The sequence below is a fragment of the Rhinopithecus bieti genome, unplaced genomic scaffold, assembly GCF_001698545.2.
Source record: "Rhinopithecus bieti isolate Rb0 unplaced genomic scaffold, ASM169854v2 scaffold_64503, whole genome shotgun sequence".
Lineage (NCBI taxonomy): Eukaryota > Metazoa > Chordata > Mammalia > Primates > Cercopithecidae > Rhinopithecus > Rhinopithecus bieti.
Genome location: NW_016825208.1, coordinates 334,459 through 356,101, shown reverse-complemented (window position 1 = coordinate 356,101; position 21,643 = coordinate 334,459). Strand labels below are relative to the sequence as shown.

The 21,643-nt window shown below is 49.1% G+C and overlaps 1 protein-coding gene and 2 long non-coding RNA genes across 3 annotated transcripts; 2 read left to right on the top strand and 1 right to left on the bottom strand.

Annotated features, from left to right (window-relative positions):
• Positions 1 to 903: 903 nt before the first annotated feature.
• Positions 904 to 3,816, top strand: LOC108522578 (uncharacterized). The gene is made up of 5 exons (XR_001883530.1): positions 904 to 944; positions 1,343 to 1,513; positions 2,310 to 2,410; positions 3,159 to 3,297; positions 3,412 to 3,816. It is a non-coding gene; the product is annotated as an uncharacterized LOC108522578 (long non-coding RNA).
• A 2,257-nt stretch (positions 3,817 to 6,073) lies between these two features.
• Positions 6,074 to 17,554, top strand: MUCL3 (mucin like 3). Its single transcript, XM_017862940.1, has 3 exons — positions 6,074 to 6,185; positions 13,817 to 15,837; positions 16,297 to 17,554. The coding sequence occupies exons 1-3, from the start codon at positions 6,104 to 6,106 to the stop codon at positions 16,441 to 16,443; spliced, it is 2,250 nt and encodes a 749-aa protein (XP_017718429.1). The 5' UTR covers positions 6,074 to 6,103; the 3' UTR covers positions 16,444 to 17,554.
• Positions 11,273 to 18,195, bottom strand: LOC108522603 (uncharacterized). Its single transcript, XR_001883544.1, has 3 exons — positions 18,108 to 18,195; positions 15,700 to 15,869; positions 11,273 to 11,849 (listed from the first exon to the last, which is right to left on the bottom strand). It is a non-coding gene; the product is annotated as an uncharacterized LOC108522603 (long non-coding RNA).
• Between the last annotated feature and the right edge of the window lie 3,448 nt (positions 18,196 to 21,643).

The following is a 21,643-nucleotide window of genomic DNA, read 5'->3' as shown; positions in this document are numbered from 1 at the left end:
GTCTCCTCTCTGTCTCTGGAGGTCTCCCCTCCATCTCTGGAAGTCTCCCCCTGTCTCTGGAAGTCTCCCCACTGTCTCTGGAGTTCTCCCCGGTTTCTGGAAGTCTCACACTGTTTCTGAAAGTCTTCTCACTATCTCTGCAACTGTCCCCACTATCTCTGGAAGTCTCCCCACCACCTCTGGGAGTGTCTCAACAGCTTCTTCAACCTCTGGGAGTTTTCCCCGCAGTCCTCACCCTTTAGCTCCAACTGTTTCTAGGAGCACTTCAGGAACAGTCTCCACATCATCAGGTGATATTTCTGTTGCTCAACCCACCTCTGGAGAACTCTTCAGCTCGGTCTGTAGCTCTGGGGTGGGGCTTCCTGTAAGCCTGGCAGTTTCCCAGAACCTCATTGGAAGCAGCTCCCTTGCCTTTGTGGCTATACAAGGGCCTCTCTTTCTGTTTTCCAATTCATCACCTTTTTCTGTCATGATTACTGCCTTTTGTATCCTAAGACTTTTTTGCTTACTTCAAGGTCATGAAAATATTCTCCTCTGCATTCTTCCAGAAACGTTATTATTTTAGCTTTCGAATTTGAGCCTATTATCCATCTCAAGTTAATTTCTGTGTATGGAGTGGGGTGGAAGTCGAGATTCAATTTTTTCTTCTTATGAATATCCAGAACCATTATTTCCAAGGATCCTCCCCTGTCCCCGCCATTGAACAGTGAGCACCTGTTCTGAAATTCGAGTGACTGTATTTGTGTGGGTTTGTCGGTCAGTGTTTATTATTTTTCTTATTTTTATTTTTTATTTTTTGAGATGGAGTTTCACTCTTGTTGCCCAGGCTGGAGTGCAATGGTGCGATCTCGGCTCACTGCAACCTCTGCTTCCCGGGTTCAAGTAATTCTCCTGCCTCAGCCTCCTGAGTAGCTGGGATTATAGGCACCCGCCACCACATCCAGGTAACTTTTTTGTAGTTTTAGTAGAGATGGGATTTTACCATGTTGGCTAGGCTGGTGTCGAACTCCTGACGTCAGGTGATCCACCTGTCTCGGCCTCCCAAACTGCTGGGATTACAGGTGTGAGCCACTGCACCTGGCCTATCGGTCAGTTCTTACTCCAGGGCCACAGTGTTTAAGGACTACAGCTTTGCAGCAAGTCTTGAGATGTTATAATGTAAGTTCTCCTTTTTTTTTTTTTTTAAGAGACTGTCTTGGTTATTCTCAGTCTTGATTTTCATAACATCAGTTCATCAATTTATTTCAAAAGCTTGCTAGGGTCTTGTCTTTGGGTGCATTTGATGTGACTTCTGCTTTGCTCTTGCTTGAATCTCTTCTGTTTTTTCCCTCTGCCCTCTTAGGACCTACCTCCTCCAGTGCTCCTGGAACTGCTCCAACTGTGCCTGGGACTTCAGCACTGAGTGTTGCTGTCTTAGGGGGTTCCACTGCCACCATGGCTGGAGTGGCCACCACGTCCCCTGGGCTCAGCATCCTGGCCGGTTAAGGCACTCTTCTAGGCATTACAGTAAAAGGTTGGTGGGCCCGTTCGATCTCATTCTCCTGCAGCCACCCCTGGCTCCTTGGGAGGAGTTCAGGGATAGTCAATAGCGCCTGCTTTCAACTGTGTTTTAAATCTGTCTGAGGATGTGTCTTTAGCTCAAAGGCGTTTTGGCGGCCTCTGGTCAGACCAACTGCCAGATGACTGTTACCTGGCTGCTTTCTCGAAAGGTTTTCATCTTTCTTCCTCATGATCTAATCTCTCTGTCCAGGGCGAGAGGCATTCCCTCCAGAGATCACCCCTCCTTCCTCCATCTTCCTCCTCCTCTCCCTTTCATTCCTAGAAGGGGAGCTTGAGGAATACCCCACAGGAAGTCTGAGGGCAGGAAACGAATGGAAGGAAGACAGGAGAGCAGGCTCTGGTTCCCCTTAAGAACAAGAATCAGGGTGGAGTGGTGGGGAGAACTGGGGCTAGGAGAAAAGAGAGTGCCTACTGAGGACCCTCCCAGTGCAGAGGCATCACAGACCCAGGGATGCGGACAATAGGGCCTGAGAAAGTCAGTGAGGGGACCTCAGTGATGAGTCTGGGACTGACAGATGTGTCCACAGGGAAGAGGCAATTGAGACTTGGATTGAAGCTCTTTAAACCCCCACCCCCACCCCTGCTGAGATTCTGCTTCCAAGGTGATAGGAGAAAACACCACAGAGATAAGGTCTCAGAGTCAGAGACATCAGTCACAGAAAGAAAGATGGAAAGTCGGAGGGCAGTGGGGGTCTGGGGGGCTGGAGGCATCACCTGCCTCAGTCACTGGCCCTGTCTTTGTGTCCCAGGTCTGAAACCCCAGAAGGACTCTATCTCAGACTGGGCCATCGTGTTGATCACTCTCACTTTGGTGACAGCAATTGTCAACCTAATGTATGGTATCAAGAAGGTGAGCAACGCTGTGGTCCAATGTGTGGGATCCCTGTGCCAGTGGGGCTGGGACCTGGTGCCCCAGGATTCAGAGAACAGGGCTTTGGGGAGGGAAATGACAGCTTGCAGGGCTTGTTGCAGGGAGGGGAAAGAGAGCCATTGTCTCAGTGGCTGAGAAAAACACTGTTCTGGCAGGGACGGGGCATTGGGGCCACTGAAAAAGGTCGGGGAGTGCTGGAGGCTGATTGGCGCATGGAAGCACTCAACTCAGCTCTAGGCAATGAAGGACCAGCTCTGTGGAGCCACATTCACTTGGGTTTGAATCCTTGTGCAAGTTACTTAACCTCTCTGTCCTCCGGATTCTTCATTAATAATAATAAATAATAATACTTACATCGCACTGATTATGTGCTAGGTGCTGTACATATTTTAGTTCACAGCAAGTCAGTGATATAGGAAATACTGCTACTCATTTTACAGATGACGTCATTGAGTCTTGGATAAATGAGAATGATGGCATCCATCTCAAAGGGTGGTTGGGAGGATCAAATAAGCTTATGCAGAGGGAGCACTAATGGTGCTTGGCATGTATCATAGTAAGTGCTCAATATACAGCCTTATTCATTATTCTTGCTGTTTTTGCTCAAAGAGGAACGCTGAGTGCCTGGGTTGCCAAGAGGAAGCAGCAGTTCACAGGAAGAGCTGGACTGAGCAGCAGGTTCTCGGGCCCCTTGATTGACCCATCATACCCTTCCCTTATCTCACAGGCCTGCCAGTTACAGAGGGAGTGGCTGTAGCTCCGTGTGGCTGTGGCTCTCTGTGGGGTGTGGCTGTGGCTCCGTGACCCCTTACAGCTGCCACCATGAGGCGGAGGCTGCCAGTCAGCGCTACTCTGTCAAATGAAAGGTGGGGCAGGGGCAGCTGAGCGCCTACCCTTTGGCCTTCCTTCTTCGTCTCCCAAATAGTCTCATTCCCAGACTCCCCTATCCCATTCACCCTAGCCAGAACCTTTTTCTGCAGGTAGATTCCTGGGGTCACTGGCCCCCAGGTCTCTTCCACCCACAGCATAAGGAGGAGTCCACTGTCAGTCACAAGATTCTGTTCTCTGCCCTGCCGCCAACCATGCAGACTACGGGAAGGTGCCCAGCTTCTCCGAGGACAGTTTTCTCATCGGTGGAAGGAAGGACCAGGGCTAAGTGGCCTGCAGGCACCTTCCAGCCCTCACAGAGCCCAGGCCTGGACAGCTGGAATCCCTGCTCCTCACCCTCTCTTCCTAGTCCCACCCTCCTCCCCGACGATCAGAGAAGCTCTTTAGCTGAGGACAGTCTGCTCATGGCTTCCCTTCTCACCTTCCTCCACAGGGAGACCCGGCAGGCTGGCTCTTGAGCCCCCAAGGCCCTCCGATTCTTTCCCCTCAGGGCAGGTGCAGAACCCTCCTCTGTGATGCCCCCTCAGTCCTCTCCAGGAGGGTGGTGAACAAGTTATTGCTAAATAAAATGGCACTTCCTCCACTTGTCTCGCAGACGCTGTGGGTTTGCCCAAGTGCATAGGCTTTTGTGTCATGCGGGCCCGGAAGGGCCAAGCCAGGTCTCTGCCACTTACGAGGGCAAGTCATTCCCTGATCCGAGGCTCATTTATCCTCATCTGTAAAGTGAGGGGTGACAGGTGATGACTCATAGGTGAGGTGCTTAGTACATTCTTCAGTACATAGAAATGCCCAAACATTGGTAGTTGGCAGGGTTGTTTTGTGACTGGTCTTTCAGCCTCCAGCTCAGACGAAGCAACATAGACTGACTGTTAGAGACTGTTTTGGGCCTCCACCTACCTCCAGGTTTCTCCACCCCAGACACCAGGGTCCTTGGGGTGGAGTTGTAGCTAAGAGAGAAGGGAAGGGGGTGTTCATTCACAAACACTGGTTAGTGCTTATTCTAAAGCAGAGATCCTCAACTTCAGCACAATTGGTGTCTTGGGCTGGGTAATTCTTTGTTGTGGAGACTGCGCCGGGCATTACAGGATGTCCCATAGCATCTCTGGCCTCTACCCTCTAGATGCCAGTAGCATCCCACTCCAAATTGCGACAAAAATGTCTCCAGAAATTTCCAAATGTTCCTTGGTGTGGGCAAAATTGCTCCTCCCTGTACAGAACCACTGTTCTAGAGGCTTGGGTCCCTGGGGAAAGGGTGAGGAAGGGGACCAGTGAAAAGGGGGACTGTCAGTCAGCCAAGTCCACATACAGTTGCAGAGGACAGCCTGTCTCTGCCTTAGTTTCTCCATCCTGCAGGATACATTGCCTGAGAGGCAGGCTGCCCAGTTCTGAGTAGTCAGTCTTTGACCTGACTCCATGGAGCCTCATTAATCTCCCATGAATCACATTGATAAGCAGTTGGCCTCCTCTTCCCACCTATTCCAGCCCTGCCCAGGGCTTAGGGATAAGTCACACCAAGTAAGGAGAGGAACCCACCTGTCCAGTTCTCTAGTCTTCTCATGAGCCCAAATGCCCTGAGGGCCTGGCCTCCTGCTCTCAAGTCCTGGACTTCTCTACGACCTTTGCCTGCTCCCACTTCCCTCAGAAAGGCATCCTCTGGCCCTGGCTTCCACTCCGTCCAGGTGGAGTGGAAACATTTATTGATTGCCTACTGTGTGCCAGACACTGTCCCAGGCTCTGACGACACAGTAGGGATCCAAGGTGCTTACTTTCCATCCATGGAGACCCACAGTGGGCAGAAAGGGGTTGTGACTTATCTGTGCTAGAGACCCAGGGAGTCCATCCTCCCCTACTCCAGCCCCAGGTACTGTCACTGGGGAGACAAGTGAGTCTCTGAGCTAATACTTGCATTAGGCAAGAACTGAGGAAGGGAAGGGGGAGCTCCGGGGTGCTCCTAAAAATGAGATGTCTGCATTTCTGTATAGGAGTGAATGGGGACTTCGAGGCAAAGAGACAGCCACTGAGCTGAGGTGGGAGGGAAGAGGTAGAGTGAAAGTAGAAGCCCCTGTATGTCGAGCATGTCTTGGCCAAAGATCTTGGCCTCGGTCCCTCTGGGTGGCCTGACCTGTGTCCCTGGTGAGGGGTGTGACATCTGTCCCTGTGGTTCTGTGTCTTATTTCTGTCACTACGTCTGCACTCTCCACATATTGTTGTATGACCACCGAACATCACGAAGCACCTGTCTCTGCAGCGAGGGTCTTTCAAGGGCTTTCTCTTGCCTTTGCTCTTTCACCTGGTCCTCGTGGGCAGCTCCACCCAAGGTGGCAAGAATGACCATGTGTGAATAAGGGGTGTGGAAGCTGGGCTGACACGGGAGAGGTAGGAGGGTGCGTGTGAAGTTGGACACAGATCAGAATGTGAACCCCACCCGGTCCTGCTCCCAGCCAGAGTTCAGTCCTTCTAGAACCGGGCCATCTGCTCCCCAATTCCCCAGAGCCCTGGAGGCACCACCTTCACTTCTCTCCACTGGGGCTGGCTTAGGTGCCTGCTCCTTTCTGGTTCCTCTGCCCTGCCCCCAGATCCCACCCCTCAGCAGGCACCCACGTGCCTGGCTCCATGACGCAGCAGCTGCAGTCTCCTCTTATCAGGGCTCCCCTGTGGGTTGGGGTGGCTCCATTTGTTTAAGACTTAGTCCTGAGGAGCCCCAGCCCCCATGACGTCAAGATTGGCTCCATATAAGGTGAGGGGTGCGCAGCCCATGGTCCCCAAGCAACACCCAGCTCCGACATGGCCCAGATGGTCCACAGCCTCTGCTCCACCTTTGGCCTCCAGTGCTGCCTCCTCTTCCTTCTAGCTTCTTGGGAGGCAGGTAAGATGCCCACAGTGGGTACAGAAGACAGAAACGGCTTGTTTCTTAGTGCTTATAGGGTTGGACAACAAATAGAAAGGAATGAAGGGAGCGGGCACAGGGCTGCCTCAGACAGTTGTCTAGAGTGTTCTCTGCTCAAGTTTGCTGGCTAAGGGACATGTAGTAGGAGATGAAATCCAGCCTGTGCTCTGCTCTTTAAAACATGGTTCACAGGGCTGCACCCCTCCAGAGGGGGTTTCAAGTTTGCATAAAGACACTGTAGAGGGTGGCAGCCCTGTGTGGTGGGGGCAGGCACCTGACATTCGTTGAACACCAACTCCAGCTCCGTGCACGGAATTCACAGCTGCTCATGGTGCTTTCTTTCTTCTTCTTCTTTTTTTTTTTTCTTTTTTTGAGATGGAGTCTCGCTCTGTCGCCTAGGCTGGAGTGCAGTGGCGCAATCTTGGCTCACTGCAGCCTCTGCCTCCCGGGTTCAAGTGATTCTCCTGCCTCAGCCTCCTGGGTAACTGGGATTACAGGCACCTGCCACCATGCCTGGCTAATTTTTTGTATTTTTACTAGACAGGATTTCATCATGTTGGCCAGGCTGGTCTCAAATGCTTGGCCTCAAGTGATTTGCCTGCCTCGGCCTCCCAAAGTGCTAGTATTACAAGTGTAAGCCATCGCGCCCAGAGACTCATCTCATCTCAGCATCCCCTGAGGTGGCTAATAATATCCCATCTTACAGTTGAGGAGAGTGGACTCAGAGTGATTATGCCCCATATCTCACAGCTAGAGGGAGGTAAGCAGGGATTCCACCTCCACTGCCCCCAGCCCTGGGGGACAGGCAGAACTTCTCTCTTGAGAGCTCTGTTTTGTGCAGACCTAGTTTCCAGTCCTGACTCTGACCCATTTGGCTACTCTGGCCTTCCACACCATCTGTAAAATGGGCTGATGCTGCTGCCCGGCCGTACCAATATTTGTTGCCTACAGAGCATTTACACGGCACCAGGTGTTGCTCTAGGGACTTCATCCACGTTTACTCATTTAATCCACATGGAAACTCAGAAAAGTGTGCATCAAAGGCTCTGTCCCTGACTTACAGTTGGAAAACATCTCAGGGCTTTGATGAGAAAATGAGTATGGACAAGTTTGACGAACAAAACAAACCCTAAAGATAAGATGAATTGTGAAATTAGTTCATTTAGTCAAGAAACGGACTGCAACTGAACCCAGGGAGCAGAGATGCTAAACACAGGGGCGGTGTGGAGGGCCTGGGCAATTTGGAGGAGGGTCTCCACAAGGCAGATGTACAGCAGCAGATTCAGAGACACTGTCTACCCACTGGACAGTCATCCAAGGACAGAGCCATCCACAGTAACGGTGCTGATGATCTGGAACCGGGGCTGGGACAGTTGTGAGTCTGGAAGTCTCCTCCAAGCAGTACTGGGGGCAGGGCAGGCAGGCAGCACCTTCTCCTTCTAGTAGTGCAGACAGAGGGTGATGTTAGAGGCAGTGCCCCTTCCCTGAGCGCAGGAAGGTTGCGGCCAGGGGCGGAGGCAGGGACAGGTGGGTGGTGAATGGCGGGGACTGAGGAATCTTTGAGCTGCCTCTGAAAGATAACAGCAGCGCGTCCTGTCTGTGCCCTGACTTGATGTCTGTCTCCCCTACCTTGAGGGTCTGGAGACAGAGACACCAGAGCTGCCCAACACCTCCTGGCCCCATCTCGCCTGCCTTTCCTTCCCCTTCCCCTCAGGCGGATTGTCCTCCGACTGCTCTCTCCTCCTTCCATCTTGCAGCTGAAGGAAGAGGAAACTGCAGGGGGCGGAAGGGAATCCACTCCACACACAGTAGCTCTGAGATTTGCTTCAGAGCAGAGATCTGAATTCCTGAGATTTCGCTGGGGCCATGTGGGCGTGGTCTCGGAGAGGAGATAGGCGTGGCAGGGCGGGATGGAGGCGGTGTGGGGAGGACAAGGGGAGCTGGCTGCTCCCATTCTGCGGATTTTGAAGACAAGAGCGAGTAGGTGACAGGTGGAGATGGCTTGAGGCTGGGCTTGGGTTGTGATGAGGTCGGGTGGAACTGGAGTGTGAATCAGGGCTAGTCCATGGCTGTGCCCAGCAGAGAGAGAGGCCTGGGCAGGATGGGAAGAAGGACAACTGGGATGGATGAAGCCCTTTAGTCTATCATTCTGGTGAGGGGGCCCTGACATTTGTTCACAGGACCAGTCAATACGCAGACAGATAACTAGATCCTGGAACCCCAGAGTCTGCATCATGCAGTCACAGAACCATGGGTACAGTCTAGATTAAATCATCAGAGGGAGGCACAGGTGCAGTCTAGATTAAATAATCAGAGGGAGGCACAGGTGCAGTCTAGATTAAATCATCCGAGGGAGCACAGGTGCAGTCTAGATTAAAGCACCAGAGGGAGCACAGGTGCAGTCTAGATTAAATCATCTGAGGGAGCACAGGTGCAGTCTAGATTAAATCATCCGAGGGAGCACAGGTCCAGTCTACATTAAATCATCAGAGGGAGCACAGGTGCAGTCTAGATTAAATAATCAGAGGGAGGCACAGGCACAGTTCAGATGAACTCACCTGAGGGAGCACAGGTGAGTCAGGAGATGGGAATTGGGACTGGGGTCCTTGGAAGAATCTAACAAGAACATTTTCCTATAACAAATGCTATTTGATTTAATTTCTGTAACACAAGTAATGTATGCTCATTGTAGAAAATGGAAAATAGAAAAAATCAGAAAGAAAAATAAAATCTCTCTGTATGCTCCCTAGTCCCCAGGCAATCATTTGATTATATCTCCCTTTAGCTTTCCTTTTTTTTTTTTTTTGGTAGAGACAAGTCTCGCTGTGTTGCCCAGACTGGTCCTCCTGCCTCAGCCTCCCTAAGTGCTGGGATTATAGGTGTGAGCAACTGTGCCCACCAGTTTTCTTTTTCTATGTCTGTGTTTTAAGCCACTTATTGAATTAATACTGTATAGATATTTTAACAGGCATTTACCCACATTATTGCAAATGGAGCATGCCATTTATGGGGGTAAGGATACCAGGAAACACTAGAGATGCTCTTTTGGGAGAGCGTGCTCTGACAGAGACTCCAAGGCATGAGTCGCTTAGCAAGATGTTCTCTCTTCCTCCCTCCCTCCCTTCCTTGCCTTCCTTCCCTTCTTCTCTTTACCTCCCTCTCTCTCCTTCCTCTCTCTCTCTCTCTTTCTTTCTTTCCCTTTCTTTCTCTCTTTCTCTTTCTTTCCTTTCATTCTTTTTCTTCTTCCCTCCTTCCCTCCCTCTCTCTCTCTTTTCTTTCTTTCTTTCTTTCTTTCTTTCTTTCTTTCTTTCTTTCTTTCTTTCTTTCTTTCTTTCTTTTTCTTTCTTTCTTTCTTTTTTTCTTCTTTCCTCCTTTTCTTCCTTCCTTCTCTTTCTTTCTTCTTTTGACAGACTCTCGCTCTGTGGCCCATGTTGGAGTGCAGTGGCATGATCTTGGCTCACTGCAACCTCCGCCTCCCAGGTTCAACTGATTCTCCTGCCTCAGTCTCCTGAGTAGCTGGGATTACAGGCTGCTGCCACCATGCCCAGCTAGTTTTCATATTTTTAGTAGAGACTGGGTTTTGCCATGTTGGCCAGGCTGGTCTCAAACTCCTGACCTCAGGTGATCTGCCCACATTGGCCTCCCAAAGTGCTGGGATTACAGGTGCGAGCCATTGTGCCCAGCTGATGTCCTCCCTTTCAAATGAGTGAATGAAGCAGATGGCGGGCTTTGGCACTGTGCATCATTTTGATGTTGTGGGATTTGTTCTTATTCTTTTATCCCGACTGAGCATCCATCCACAATGTCTTGTGCTAAAGTTGGATTTTCCCTTCTGCACCTCCTGCCTATTCAATGACCAAAACAGTTCTTTTCAGGCTATGATGGTTGTATGTGGAATGACTATCTCCTGGTGAAAACTTCCTAGGGAAGTAAGTCACTACCAAAGGTAGATCGTCTGGGGAAGAGATGCTTCTCTTGTTCTGGGGGTTTACACTGATTTGCCTCTTGGCTGCATCAGGACCAAGGAATCCCTTGAGCTTTACCTCAGCTTTTTACAATCTATGGTTCCACAACTGTTTGATGCAGATCTAAAATTCTAAAATATTGTTATCTGAGTCTAGTTATGGACTGTGATCCTGTGGTTTAATGAGAACTGGTATCCCAGAATTGGTGGGCCAGAGGCCTTCTTTCAACATCTTTTCATCTCAGAGCTCAATTACTTAACAGCGGAAGTTGCCCCTTGGTGTTCCAGCCTGCGGAGGTCACAAATACATTTGGTTTCTACTTACTGTGCATTATGAAATGTTGTTGGCAAGGCTTCGAAGGAGTTTTCATCAGTCTTGTTCTTTCATTCATTATTCGACAAATATTTACAAAATGCCTCCTATGGACCAGACACTGTTCTAGGCTGGAGACAGTGACAAACAAAACAAATAAAAATCCCTGCCAGGCCAGGCCAGGCGCAGTGGCTCATGCCTATAATCCTAATACTTTAGGAGGCTGAGACAAGAGGATCACTGAGGACCATAGTTTGAGACCAGCCTGGCCAACATAGTGAGACCCTGTGTCTTAAAAAAAAGGGGGAGAGGGGCACAGTGGCTCACATTTGTAGTCCCAGCTGACGGGGCTGAGGCGGGGGGATTGCTTGAGCCCAGGAGGTTAGGGCTGCAGTGAGCTGTGACCATGCCACTGCACTCCAGCCTGGTGCAGAGTAAGACTCTGTCTCAAAAACAACAACGACAACAACAACCCCGGCCAGACGCGATGGCTCACGCCTGTAATCCCAGCACTTTGGGAGGCTGAGGCGGGCAGATCATGAGGTCAGGAGATCGAGACCATCCTAGCTAACACAGTGAAACCCCGTCTCTACTAAAAATACAAAAAATTAGCTGGGCGTGGTGGCACGTGCCTGTAGTCCCAGCTACTCAGGAGGCTGAAGCAGGAAAATCACTTGAACTTGGGAGGTGGAGGTTGAAATGAGCCCAGATCACACCACTGCTCTCCAGCCTTGGCGACAGAGCAAGACTCCGTCTCAAAAAACAAAAAAACAAACAAGAACAAAACCCTTGCCATAGTGGAAATTTAATTGTATTTATCACATATCAGAAAGTGATGATCAGAAAGTGGCCCAGGAATGTAGAGGCTGCTGTTTTCAAGAGGGTGGCCACAGCAGGTGAGAGGTGGATGGGGCAGTCAGGAGGGTAGGGCTACTGCTCAGGCTCCCCTTACAACCAGCAGAAGGACAGGGCAAGGCATGAGATTATTTCAGAGACTACAATGTGGATTCAACAAACATTTAAACAGCTTCTGTGCTCCAGAGTCTGCCATGGTCCATACTTCCTTTAACCCCCATATTCAGCTGGTGCAGTCAGCATCATGGTTATTTACAGTTGAGAACATGGAGCTTCAGAGCACTTAAGTGACCTGAGCAAGAATGCAAAACTGTTGAGGGACTGAGCCTGGATGCCAAACCTGTCCTCTGATTCTTTAAGGCCAGTGGAAATTGCCCTTTGCATTGCTGCCAGCTCATTTATTCACTCGATAGAGAGCCATTCATCCCTTATCATGTTTAAAAGCCTCTGGGGCACAGTGAAAAGTCTAATTTTGCCAATTACTTAACCTCTTTGCATCTCCTTTCCCCACCTGTAAAACAGTAAGATCACCATCCTCACTTCACAGGTTCATAATTATTTGATTAAATAAACAAATATATGAACAGCACCTTTCAGGGAGTCCACACATGTCAGTGTCCTTCCTTCTTTAAAAGACTGGGCTGACCTATTGGCTGTGCACTGTGGTCTTCACCAGCAATGAACTGGGCCCAGGAGCACAGATGCATGTTCAGATTCTGTCTCGACCTCTTACTTCCTGGGTGTCCTTGAGAAGATTACTTAACCACTCAGAACCTTGTTTCTTCATCTGTACAACTGGGAGAATAGGAAATAGTTCTCAACCTCAACAGGTTCTTGTGAAAAGTAAATAAGTTAACGTATGCCCTCACTTGTAGAACCTGCCTGTCTCATTGTAGAGGTCCAGAAAGGTTGCCCGTTGCTATTGTTGTGGGACTATGTCCAGGTCACTTTTCCTCCATGAAATGTAAATTTCTCAGATGTAAAATAGGGGAACTTGACCGCTTCTAAAGAGCCTTGTGGAGCATTGGGAGACCAATCACCATAGAAGAGAATCCAGAAAGAGAATGTGAGGCCACCAGTCACGTCCTGGGGTGGGGAAGGTGTCCAGTAAACAATAGCTATTACTGGTATTGCTGCCAAGGAGATCAGGTAATGGGATTGGGACAGCGGAGTGCAGGCCTGATCATTCAGCTCCCTTCTCTCCCCTCCCTTCACTCTCAATTCCTTTCAGAGACTTGGGCTTCTCTATTAACCTCACATCCTTCTTGTTCTGCCCATATTTCTTTCAAGGACTGAGCTCCCCAGGCCGATTCTGCCCATCAGCAGGCAGGTGGACTGTGGTTTCTTGTGATTGGGAATAGGTCCAGGTTCTGGTTGCCGCCTTAAGCTAACAGGGACTGGAAACCTCAGTTATGTAACGACACTATCTCTTTCACTCTTTGGTGATCTCTTGGCCTTCACTCTTTTGGCTAGGTATCAGAGACATTTCCTCTGTCTCCATCAGGTTGTTTTTCCATGGAATTAAGGCGTGTATCTGTCCACTGATAGGGGCGTTTTCTCTCACACCCTGTCCTTAAACATAGTCAGTCCCTCCCACAAGCTAGTTGCCTCGTTTACTCCTGTCAGGACCCCCAAGCAGATCTCTTTTCCTTTCAAGATGGCCCCCTTCATCTATCCCCAGTTGGCTTTAAATGTGTGAAGAGGGGGACCCAGTGGGGTGACTATAAGTGTTGGGTCATCTCAACCATTCCCCTCATCCAACTTTATCACCGAAAGGAAAACTTCCCATCCCTTTCCTCTACTCATCCTCTATTCTTCTTATACATCTCTCACTCACAACCTGTGTCTACCTGCTAATCCCTATGGGAAGTTCTGCCAGAAGTCTTACCTCAATTTCTCACACTGTTACATTTGGGATGGTGTTAGAATATTATGGAAAGGTGGAGAGTCTAAAGTTTATTCCTGGTCTTCTCAGCTATGCCATGGAAAGGAGACTCCATTCCATAAGTTACAGACCCTAAAGGGGCACCTGCACAGTAAAATGCTAGTCCATACATGCCCTCAAAACCTTACCATTGGATAGGCGTGGCAGGGAGTGGAGGTCGGCAGGCACGCAAACAACAGTAACGTGAAGTTGAAGGTAACAGGACAGAATGATGAATAAAGACCTTTTCAAGCACTGAAATGAAGCTGGATTTAATCTGTTTAGGCAGATCAGAAAAGATGCCCTAAAGCCAGAAGGCCTTGAGATGGAGAGTTGAGGAGATGTGGAAGGGGATGAGGTGGCATGCTTGCTGAAGGTACAGCCTGAGCCCAGGGGCTGGAGGTGAGAATGGGAAATAGATATCATAGTATTTAAGGAGACTGACTGGGGAGTCATACTGGGGGGAGCAAAGAGATCCCCTAGAGAAGGAGGTGGGAAGGGGGAGTTGGAGAAGATCATGGGGAAGTTTCTTATTTGCCTCTATCCCTCCACAGGTGCTAATACATTCCAAGAATATCAGAAAACTGGGGAACACTCAACATCTGATGACATATTTCCCCTCACTCCAGGCCTTGTTTATAGTATCCCTTTGGATCACACTGTTCATTCAGGACAAAGACCTCCAGAGCTCCCTAAATCTACAGAAATCCATGAGCAAAAACGCCACTGCAACACCACACGCTATTCTAAGCCAACTGACAAGCCTATGGACAACTCCAAAACTACAGACCACAAAAGCTCTACAGATAATCATGAGGCTCCTCCCTCTTCTGAAGAAAACTCCAGCAATCAAGGGACAGACCCAATGAACCGGAACCAGCACTCTGTTGATCCTGCTTACTCCACTACCACACATAAAGAATCCTCTGAAAAAAAACATACAACGCCAGCACCCAAGAGCAAAACAAATTGTCATAAGTCCACAACAGGCAAATCAATGGTAACAAGAAAACCAGATAAAATTGGAAGACCTTTGGAAAAGTCCATGAGTCCTTTGGATAATAAACACACAACTTCCTTCCACAACTCAGGCAATTCACAGACCAAGCCAAAAAAAATATGTTTTTCAGAAAAAACCACAGCAGCCTCAAAAACAACATACAAGACTACAGGAACCCCAGAAGAGTCAGAAAAAACTGAAGATTACAGAACAACAGTTGCCTCAGACAGGCTCCTGACAAAAACTACAAAAAATATACACGAGATCATATCAGCCAGTGAGACACAATCTCTAGCAAAGCCTACAGAACATGGAGAAAGGACAGCCAACGAGAAGACCACACCATCCCCAGCAGAGCCTACAGAAAATGGACAAAGGACCCCATTTGCCAATGAGAAGACCACATCATCCTCAGCAAAGCCTACAGAACATGGAGAAAGGACCCCACTGGCCAATGAGAACACCGCAACATCCCCAGCAGGGCCTACAGAAAATAGAGAAAGGACAGCCAATGAGAAGACCACACCATTCCCAGAAGAGCCTACAGAAAATAGAGGAAGGACAGCCAATGAGAACACCACACCATCCCCAGTAGAGCCTACAGAATATGGAGAAAGGACACCATCAGCCAATGAGAAGACCATACCATCTCCAGCAGAGCCTACAGAACATGAAGAAATGACCCCATCGGCCAATGAGAACACCACACCATCCCCAGTAGAGCCTACAGAATATGGAGAAAAGACTACATTGGCCAACGAGAAGATCACAGTATCCCCGGAAGGGCCTACAGAACATGGAGCAAAAACTACATTGGCCAATGAGAAGGTCACACCATCTGTAACCGAACCTACAGAACATGGAGAAAGGACCACATCACCCAATGACAAGATCACCCCATCTGCAGCAGAGTCTACAGAACATAGAGAACGGACTATATCAGCCAATGTGATCACACCAGCCCCAGCAGAGCCTATAGAACATGGAGAAAGGACCACATTGGCCCATGAGAAGATGACACAAGTCACACAAAAGTCTACAGAACACCCAAAAAAGACCATGTCAACCACAGAGAAAACCACAAGGGCCTCAGAAAAGCCTACACTACACTCAGAGAAGACCAGATCCACCAAAGAGAAAAACACACCAGTCCCAGAAAAGCCTACAGAAAACCCGAGGAACACCACACTGACCACTGAGACCATAAAAGCCCCAGTAAAGTCCACAGAAAACCCAGAAAAAACAGCAGCAGTCACAAAGACTATAAAACCTCCAGTCAAGGTCACAGGAGACAAATCTCTCACTACTACTTCTTCTCATCTAAATAAAACTGAGGTTACTCATCAGGTGCCCACTGGTTCTTTCACCCTCACTACACGTAGAATGAAGTTGAGTTCTATCACATCAGAAGCCCCAGGCAACGTGAGCCATCCACACCTCAATAAAAATGACTCACACAACGATATCCATGCTGGACAGATGGGGGAGAATGATTCATTCCCTGCATGGGCCATAGTTATTGTGGTCCTGCTGGCTGTGATTCTCCTCCTGGTGTTCCTTGGCCTGGTCTTCTTGGTAAGGGACAGATGTGCCCCATGGAAATCAACCTATGGGATAGGGAATTGGGGACACATTAGGGGTCAGAGTTACAGGGAATAATGAATCTAGGAAAAGAGACATGGCAGAAGTGGGAGGAACAGTAATAGAGGGAGAGTTTTGGTGAAAACTAAGGAGAAAGACAATAAATACACAGGAGGTAAAAAGCTGGAACTGGAGAGAAGGCTGTGGCTGAGAATGAAAGGGCGTGAAAGAGAGAGTGTCGGGGTTGGAGAGTCTGGGGTATGAGAATAGGAGGTATAAGGACAAGGAGAATATGGTAGAGGGGGGAACTGGGACTTATGGTATTGGATCTAGAGCTGGAATAAACATCAAGGTTTGGATGGAATCTTGAAAATAGAATGAAGACCTGAGGTGAGTGTTGAGAAAAACAAATCACAGATGGTTCTCATTCCTCCTTTCTTATCCCAATCACAGGTCTCCTATATGATGTGGACACGCCGCACACTAACCCAGAACACCCAGGACAATGACCCAGAGGATGAGGGTGGCCCCAATTCCTACCCAGTCTACCTGATGGAGCAGCAGAATCTTGGCATGGGCCAGATCCCTTCCCCACGGTGATCTTGGAGTAGGAGCCCAGCCCTGGCTCTTCCATGCTCTGCGCCTTTCCTGGATGAGGAACTGGACTCACAATTTCTATTTCCTGGACTACAGGAAGGGCAGAGAATACTGACGGTTACCAGTACTAGCCCTTCCTCTGTTCTTCATTGAAACTGGTTGGGGAATGAAGTGATAAGCAAGGAGGGTGTAAGTTTAGGGGACAAAGAACAAAGAATGAATAATACGGGCAGACATTCTCTGTAGAATGTGATGGTCTGAGAATGAAAAGGTGTTTGATGGACATGTCGGGGGACCAATGCAGAACTGCACTGAGTCCTAAAAAGAAAGGACAGGAGCCTTAGAAGGCAATGCCCCAGACCGACTTGTGAGTGGGGATTATGAGGAAAGGGAGAGACTGAGGGCAGAGTCTCTGGGTTTCAGGACAGCATTGTTATTTCCATTCACTATTACTTAAGAGTTTGTGTGTAAACAGGCTCATCTCTGAATTCTCGGGACCCTTGCCTCCGTCCCATTTTCTTAATGAAAAAAACAAAAAAACAAAACAAAACAAAAAAACAGATCCAAGAAGAAAAAAGAATTTATTTCCTTCTCCACTCTCTCCATGCCCTGGAGAAAAAAAAAGTTCAGAAGAAATCACAAATCTCTCTCATCCACATGGTTGACCCCTCTTCCTCCCAAATCCCTTAGTTTTCCTAAACGTCTACAGCGGACACCTTGTTGGTTTGGCTTGCTGGGTTGTGGGTGGACACACAAGGAGGGGATTTTTGTTTGGCCAGCAGTCTCACCCACTGATCTCCGTCCCAGACCTTCCCTGATGATGTCTCAGCATTTATTTTCCTGTCTCTTCCACCAAAAGTCAGCTGTGGCTTTATCTCGTAAAAGTTACCCATCTTCTCTACCATCTCCATACTCTCCCCTCCCACCTTCACCCCAGATTCCAATTTTCCTGCTTGTAGGCATTTCATCTATGTGTGTTTTCTAGATTTTCTCTCTCTCTTCTTATGGCCATTTCACCTTATTACTGATTGGGCAGAGGGGAAAAGGAGAATGATGATGATAGTTTCTTTCTACTGACCTTTTTTATAATAAAGTATAACATGTTTATAAAGGGCATGATAGTTATTAGACTATACATTGGGAGAAAGTTCTGACTGGTGTTCCTGGCTCCGGCTGAGACCTTACAGAAGAGGAGGAGCCGGAGGAGCTGGAGGGCAGGACTCGCAATCTATGGAGGGTCAAGAAAGGGGAGGCTGAATTTCTATTGCTCCAAAAATGGCTCCTTTCTGGGTTAGGTAAGAGCCAGCCTCAGTGCAAGCCGGGTTGATTCGCATGGTGGCAAAATGAGTAGAAAAACCTGTCTATTAAAAAGCAAGTATTTTAAAGCACCTATTATATACTCTGTTGAGGATATAAAGAAGTATAAGACATAGTTCTCACCTGAGACACAAAGATAGGAAAATTAAAATTAAATAATTTAACAAGAGTTGTCACAAGGTAGGTGCTATACAGAATAAACAACACCCTAATTCATTAAGCCCAACTCCGTGAGTATCTGCTATGCCCCCTATTTATGTTAGGACACCAGTCCTCCTCCAAAACCATTCTGTGCCCATGTCAGTCCCAACAGAAACCTCCCATCACCCATGCAGTCTTGGCTCTCTTACCAGAGGAAGATGGCATTGTCACTAACAGAAAAGATGCCCCACTTTGCTGCCAGGCTCCTAAACTTAACTCCATCCAGAATCAAACAGCGGGGCCACAAGTCACTCACTATCTGTTCCTTTGGGCATCCCCATTTGCTGAAAGCTGGAAACCTATCATGGTCAGTAATCCCAACCCTGACACTGATGTCATTGAACTATCTGGCCCTGGCTGGGCTGGGAAGGCCCTTATTACTGAATCTCCCACCAGAAACCCACTCTGCTAAGGGCAAGATTGAAGCTTGACTCTCAGAGAGCAGGCATGCCAGGTGCCAGAGGGACCCAGATTTAGGCCCCTGGAGAAAGGAGGTAGAGGGACACCTGGGTTCCGGAAGGGGCTGGAGAGCCCTCGAGAAAAGGAGGAAGACGCCTGGATTTTAGTTATCTGGGCAGGTGGTGACTCAGCCTGTGGCATCTGCCAGGACAGGAGTGTCTCTCTATCCTGGGAGGGATGCAGAGACCCCTAAACTCAGCCTGGACTCCAATTCAAAAACAAAACGAAATAAAAACACCTCTGCCCCGAGAGTCCTAAATATCCAACCGGACAGACCCCTCCTCTATCAAGACACCAAAATGCAGCACTAGGGGTCAAACGGAGATGGGGAGGTTCTTCGCCCGGCAAACGCGGACTGTGGGCCTCGGGGCGCGGCGGGTGTCTCCTTCCCACTCCTCTCCCCTCTCCGTTCCCCGCTAATTTTCACTTTGAAATCCCGGCGGAAATCCTTTAACAGGCTCCCTCACTGGGCCCTCATTAGGGATAATTACTTAATGAGTAGGACAGGAGGGAAAGCGCTCCCTCAGCCCCCGGGGAGGACACCTGGGGAGAGCGAGTGCCCCGAGGGCAGCCGGCGGCCGGGGCGCCGGAAGCTTCTGTCCCGGAGGAGTTGGAGAGGGGACTCCGGCTCCCCGAGACTGCGGTCCTCCCTCATTCTTCCGGGTTCCACTTTGCGGGCGGCTACTGATCTCTCGCGGACAGCTCAAATTTGTGGTTCGAGGCCGCCGCTCCCGCAGCGCTCCAGCCCGACAGCGCCGAATCCCCTCCTCCCAGCTCAGTTCCCCGGGAAGGGGGGGCCGCACTGACAGGCCTGGGCGTCGCTCCTACCCCCGAGACATTGGCCATAAAACTGACGCACGTTTGTGATGTGCTTTCACTTACATCGCACCTGTGAACCTCCCATCACCCTGCGAGTTATGAGGCCTGTTTCATAGATGAAAAAATCGAGGCTCAGAGAAGAGCCCTGTTCAAACCCACACGGCTCCTATGGAACAGAAGACTTGCTTTATTTTCTCCATTCACTTTGTTCCTCAGTGGAGCCAGGTTCTAACACCGAGGCAGCCCCATCTGGATGGGTGGGTTGTTATATAGACCACCTAAGGAACAGGGTATAATTTAGATTTGCGAGAGTGTGTCCAGCCTCTTCTTCCAGAGTCCAGGCCTCCCTTTCCAGTCCCTTGAAAGTCCAGAGTCGTCTTCTGGCCTCACCGCCAGTATCTCAGGGCAGGGTTTTTTTTCTGCCAGCCTCTGTCCCGGGACACACATTAACTGGCCTGACACAGGCTCTGCAACCTCCCCTCATAGTGCCCAGCTGTCCCTGGAGAGGTGCTGGCACAATAAGGTGATCCAATGATTTGGGACACAGTAACCTCCATTTTTCTCCCCTCTGCCTCCTACAAAGGCCTCTGTCCCAGAAATGAGACATCCCCAGAGAAAACCGGTTTCTGCTGACCTGTGGCTGGGAGGGTGGGTCTCGTCTCCTCTCACAGATTTGATCCCCTTGTTCTCTCCCGCTCCCTGCTTCTTCCCTCATGTTGTCAGGGCCTTAAGATGCCCCTCCCTGGAGAGGGAGGGTCCAGAAGTTGTGATCTCTCCTGCCTGGTGGCAACTATAAATGCCACAGCTATGGTCAAGTCAGAAAAGAAATTGAGCCAGACATTGTGGGAGCAACCCTCAGAAACCAGGAATCCAGCGTTCCCAGTCCCCACTGTCTTGGAACCTACCCCAACTCATCTTACTCATCCCAGAACCCTGCTCCTGGCAAGTTTTTAATTCTTCCTGCAATTTCACGTCCCATTGAGACACCAGGCATCAAGGCCCCCTCTGGCACCCATCTCCGTTCTAGAACCCAGGCACTCTAGATAACTTCCCACGTAGATTATTCCAAGATGAGGTGAGGGAAATTACCTCCCACCTCCTGCATCCAGGTGATGCTTCTCTTTGGAATCTTAATTGGTAAGTGAATTATCAATTGGAGAGGACACGAAGGACACAAGTCTGAAGGAGACAAGGGTTCCTGTCCCATTGTTTGCTTATTCTCATTTTTTCAGCGAAAGCAAAATGCAAGCAAAGGTGAACTTTTTCACCCTTCTGCAAGTCAGTACTAACCACGATTTTGGACCCCCCACTTTACTTTGCAACAAATCCACCATCATCCTCCCCTTCCAATGCTCCACTGTAAGCATGAACGCAAACAGCTGCATTGTATTTCGTGGGTTTAATGGCTGCTCAACAAATCCTTTGTATGTAACTTGAAAATTCTAGTTTCAGCATCATCCTTAAATCCTTATTACAGCTAGGCTCCAGGTTTAAAGCCAAGCCAAATGAATATATCACTTACAGAAATACTGCCTAAATTAAGATCCTCAGCCGGCTTTCATAATCCCCAGATAGAGACAAGTAGGCATCCTGGGATCCCAGAGATACAGCAACTATGTATGGGTTTTATATTAGCCTGGAGACCTAGAGAGAAGTTCAATCTGCATTCCCGTTTTCCTAGCCACTTTACCTAATTCCTCTTCTTGCTGCCTTCAGTGTTTCTTCCACGTTTCAAGTTTGTCTACCTAATGACTACAACCACAATGTCAGGCAGATTTATAAAGTCCCTTCACTTCCACTGTAGGATAAAATGCCATAAAAGGAAAGTGAGAAAGTTGTTTAATTAGAACAGAAACAGCCCTAGACTAAATAGACTGCTTTGTGTTTTCTCTTAGGTCTGTTGCCGGGGTTCATCTCGCGGGCGGAATTGGTAGATTTTTGGTCTCGCTGACCTAGAGAATGAAACTGCAGACCCCCGCAGCACGTGTCGCAGTTCTTAAAGATTATTCTCCAGAATTTGTTCCATTACAGACGTTCGCACGCGTCCGGGGCTTTTTTCCTGTTGGTAGGTTCGTGGTCTACTCTGACAAAAACAAAGCTGCAAACCTGTGTGGTGAGTGTTAGCGGAAAACAGCGTTCTCTGGAGTTTTATCATTCTCCCCAGTGGATTCGTGGTCTGCGCTGACAGGAGCAAAGCTGCAGACCCAAGTGGTGAGTCTTAATGATCTATAAAGACAGCGTATCTGGAGTTTTTCATTCTCCCCAGTGGATTCGGGATTCAGTGGCCTCAGTCAAGCTTTAGGAGCAAGGCTACAGACGGCTACGGCAAGTGTTACAGCTCCTAAAGCCGGCATACACTCAGAGTGACCAACAGCAGTATTACAACGGACGGGGGGGGGGGGGGGGG

What these genes read in the sequence shown, in the direction of transcription:
- MUCL3 (XM_017862940.1), top strand. Translation starts at nt 6,104, where the DNA reads ATGGCCCAGATGGTCCACAGCCTCTGCTCCACCTTTGGCCTCCAGTGC. An exon ending in TCTAGCTTCTTGGGAGGCAG is followed by an intron (nt 6,186 to 13,816) that starts GTAAGATGCCCA and finishes ATCCCTCCACAG; the next exon opens with GTGCTAATACATTCCAAGAA. An exon ending in TCCTTGGCCTGGTCTTCTTG is followed by an intron (nt 15,838 to 16,296) that starts GTAAGGGACAGA and finishes TCCCAATCACAG; the next exon opens with GTCTCCTATATGATGTGGAC.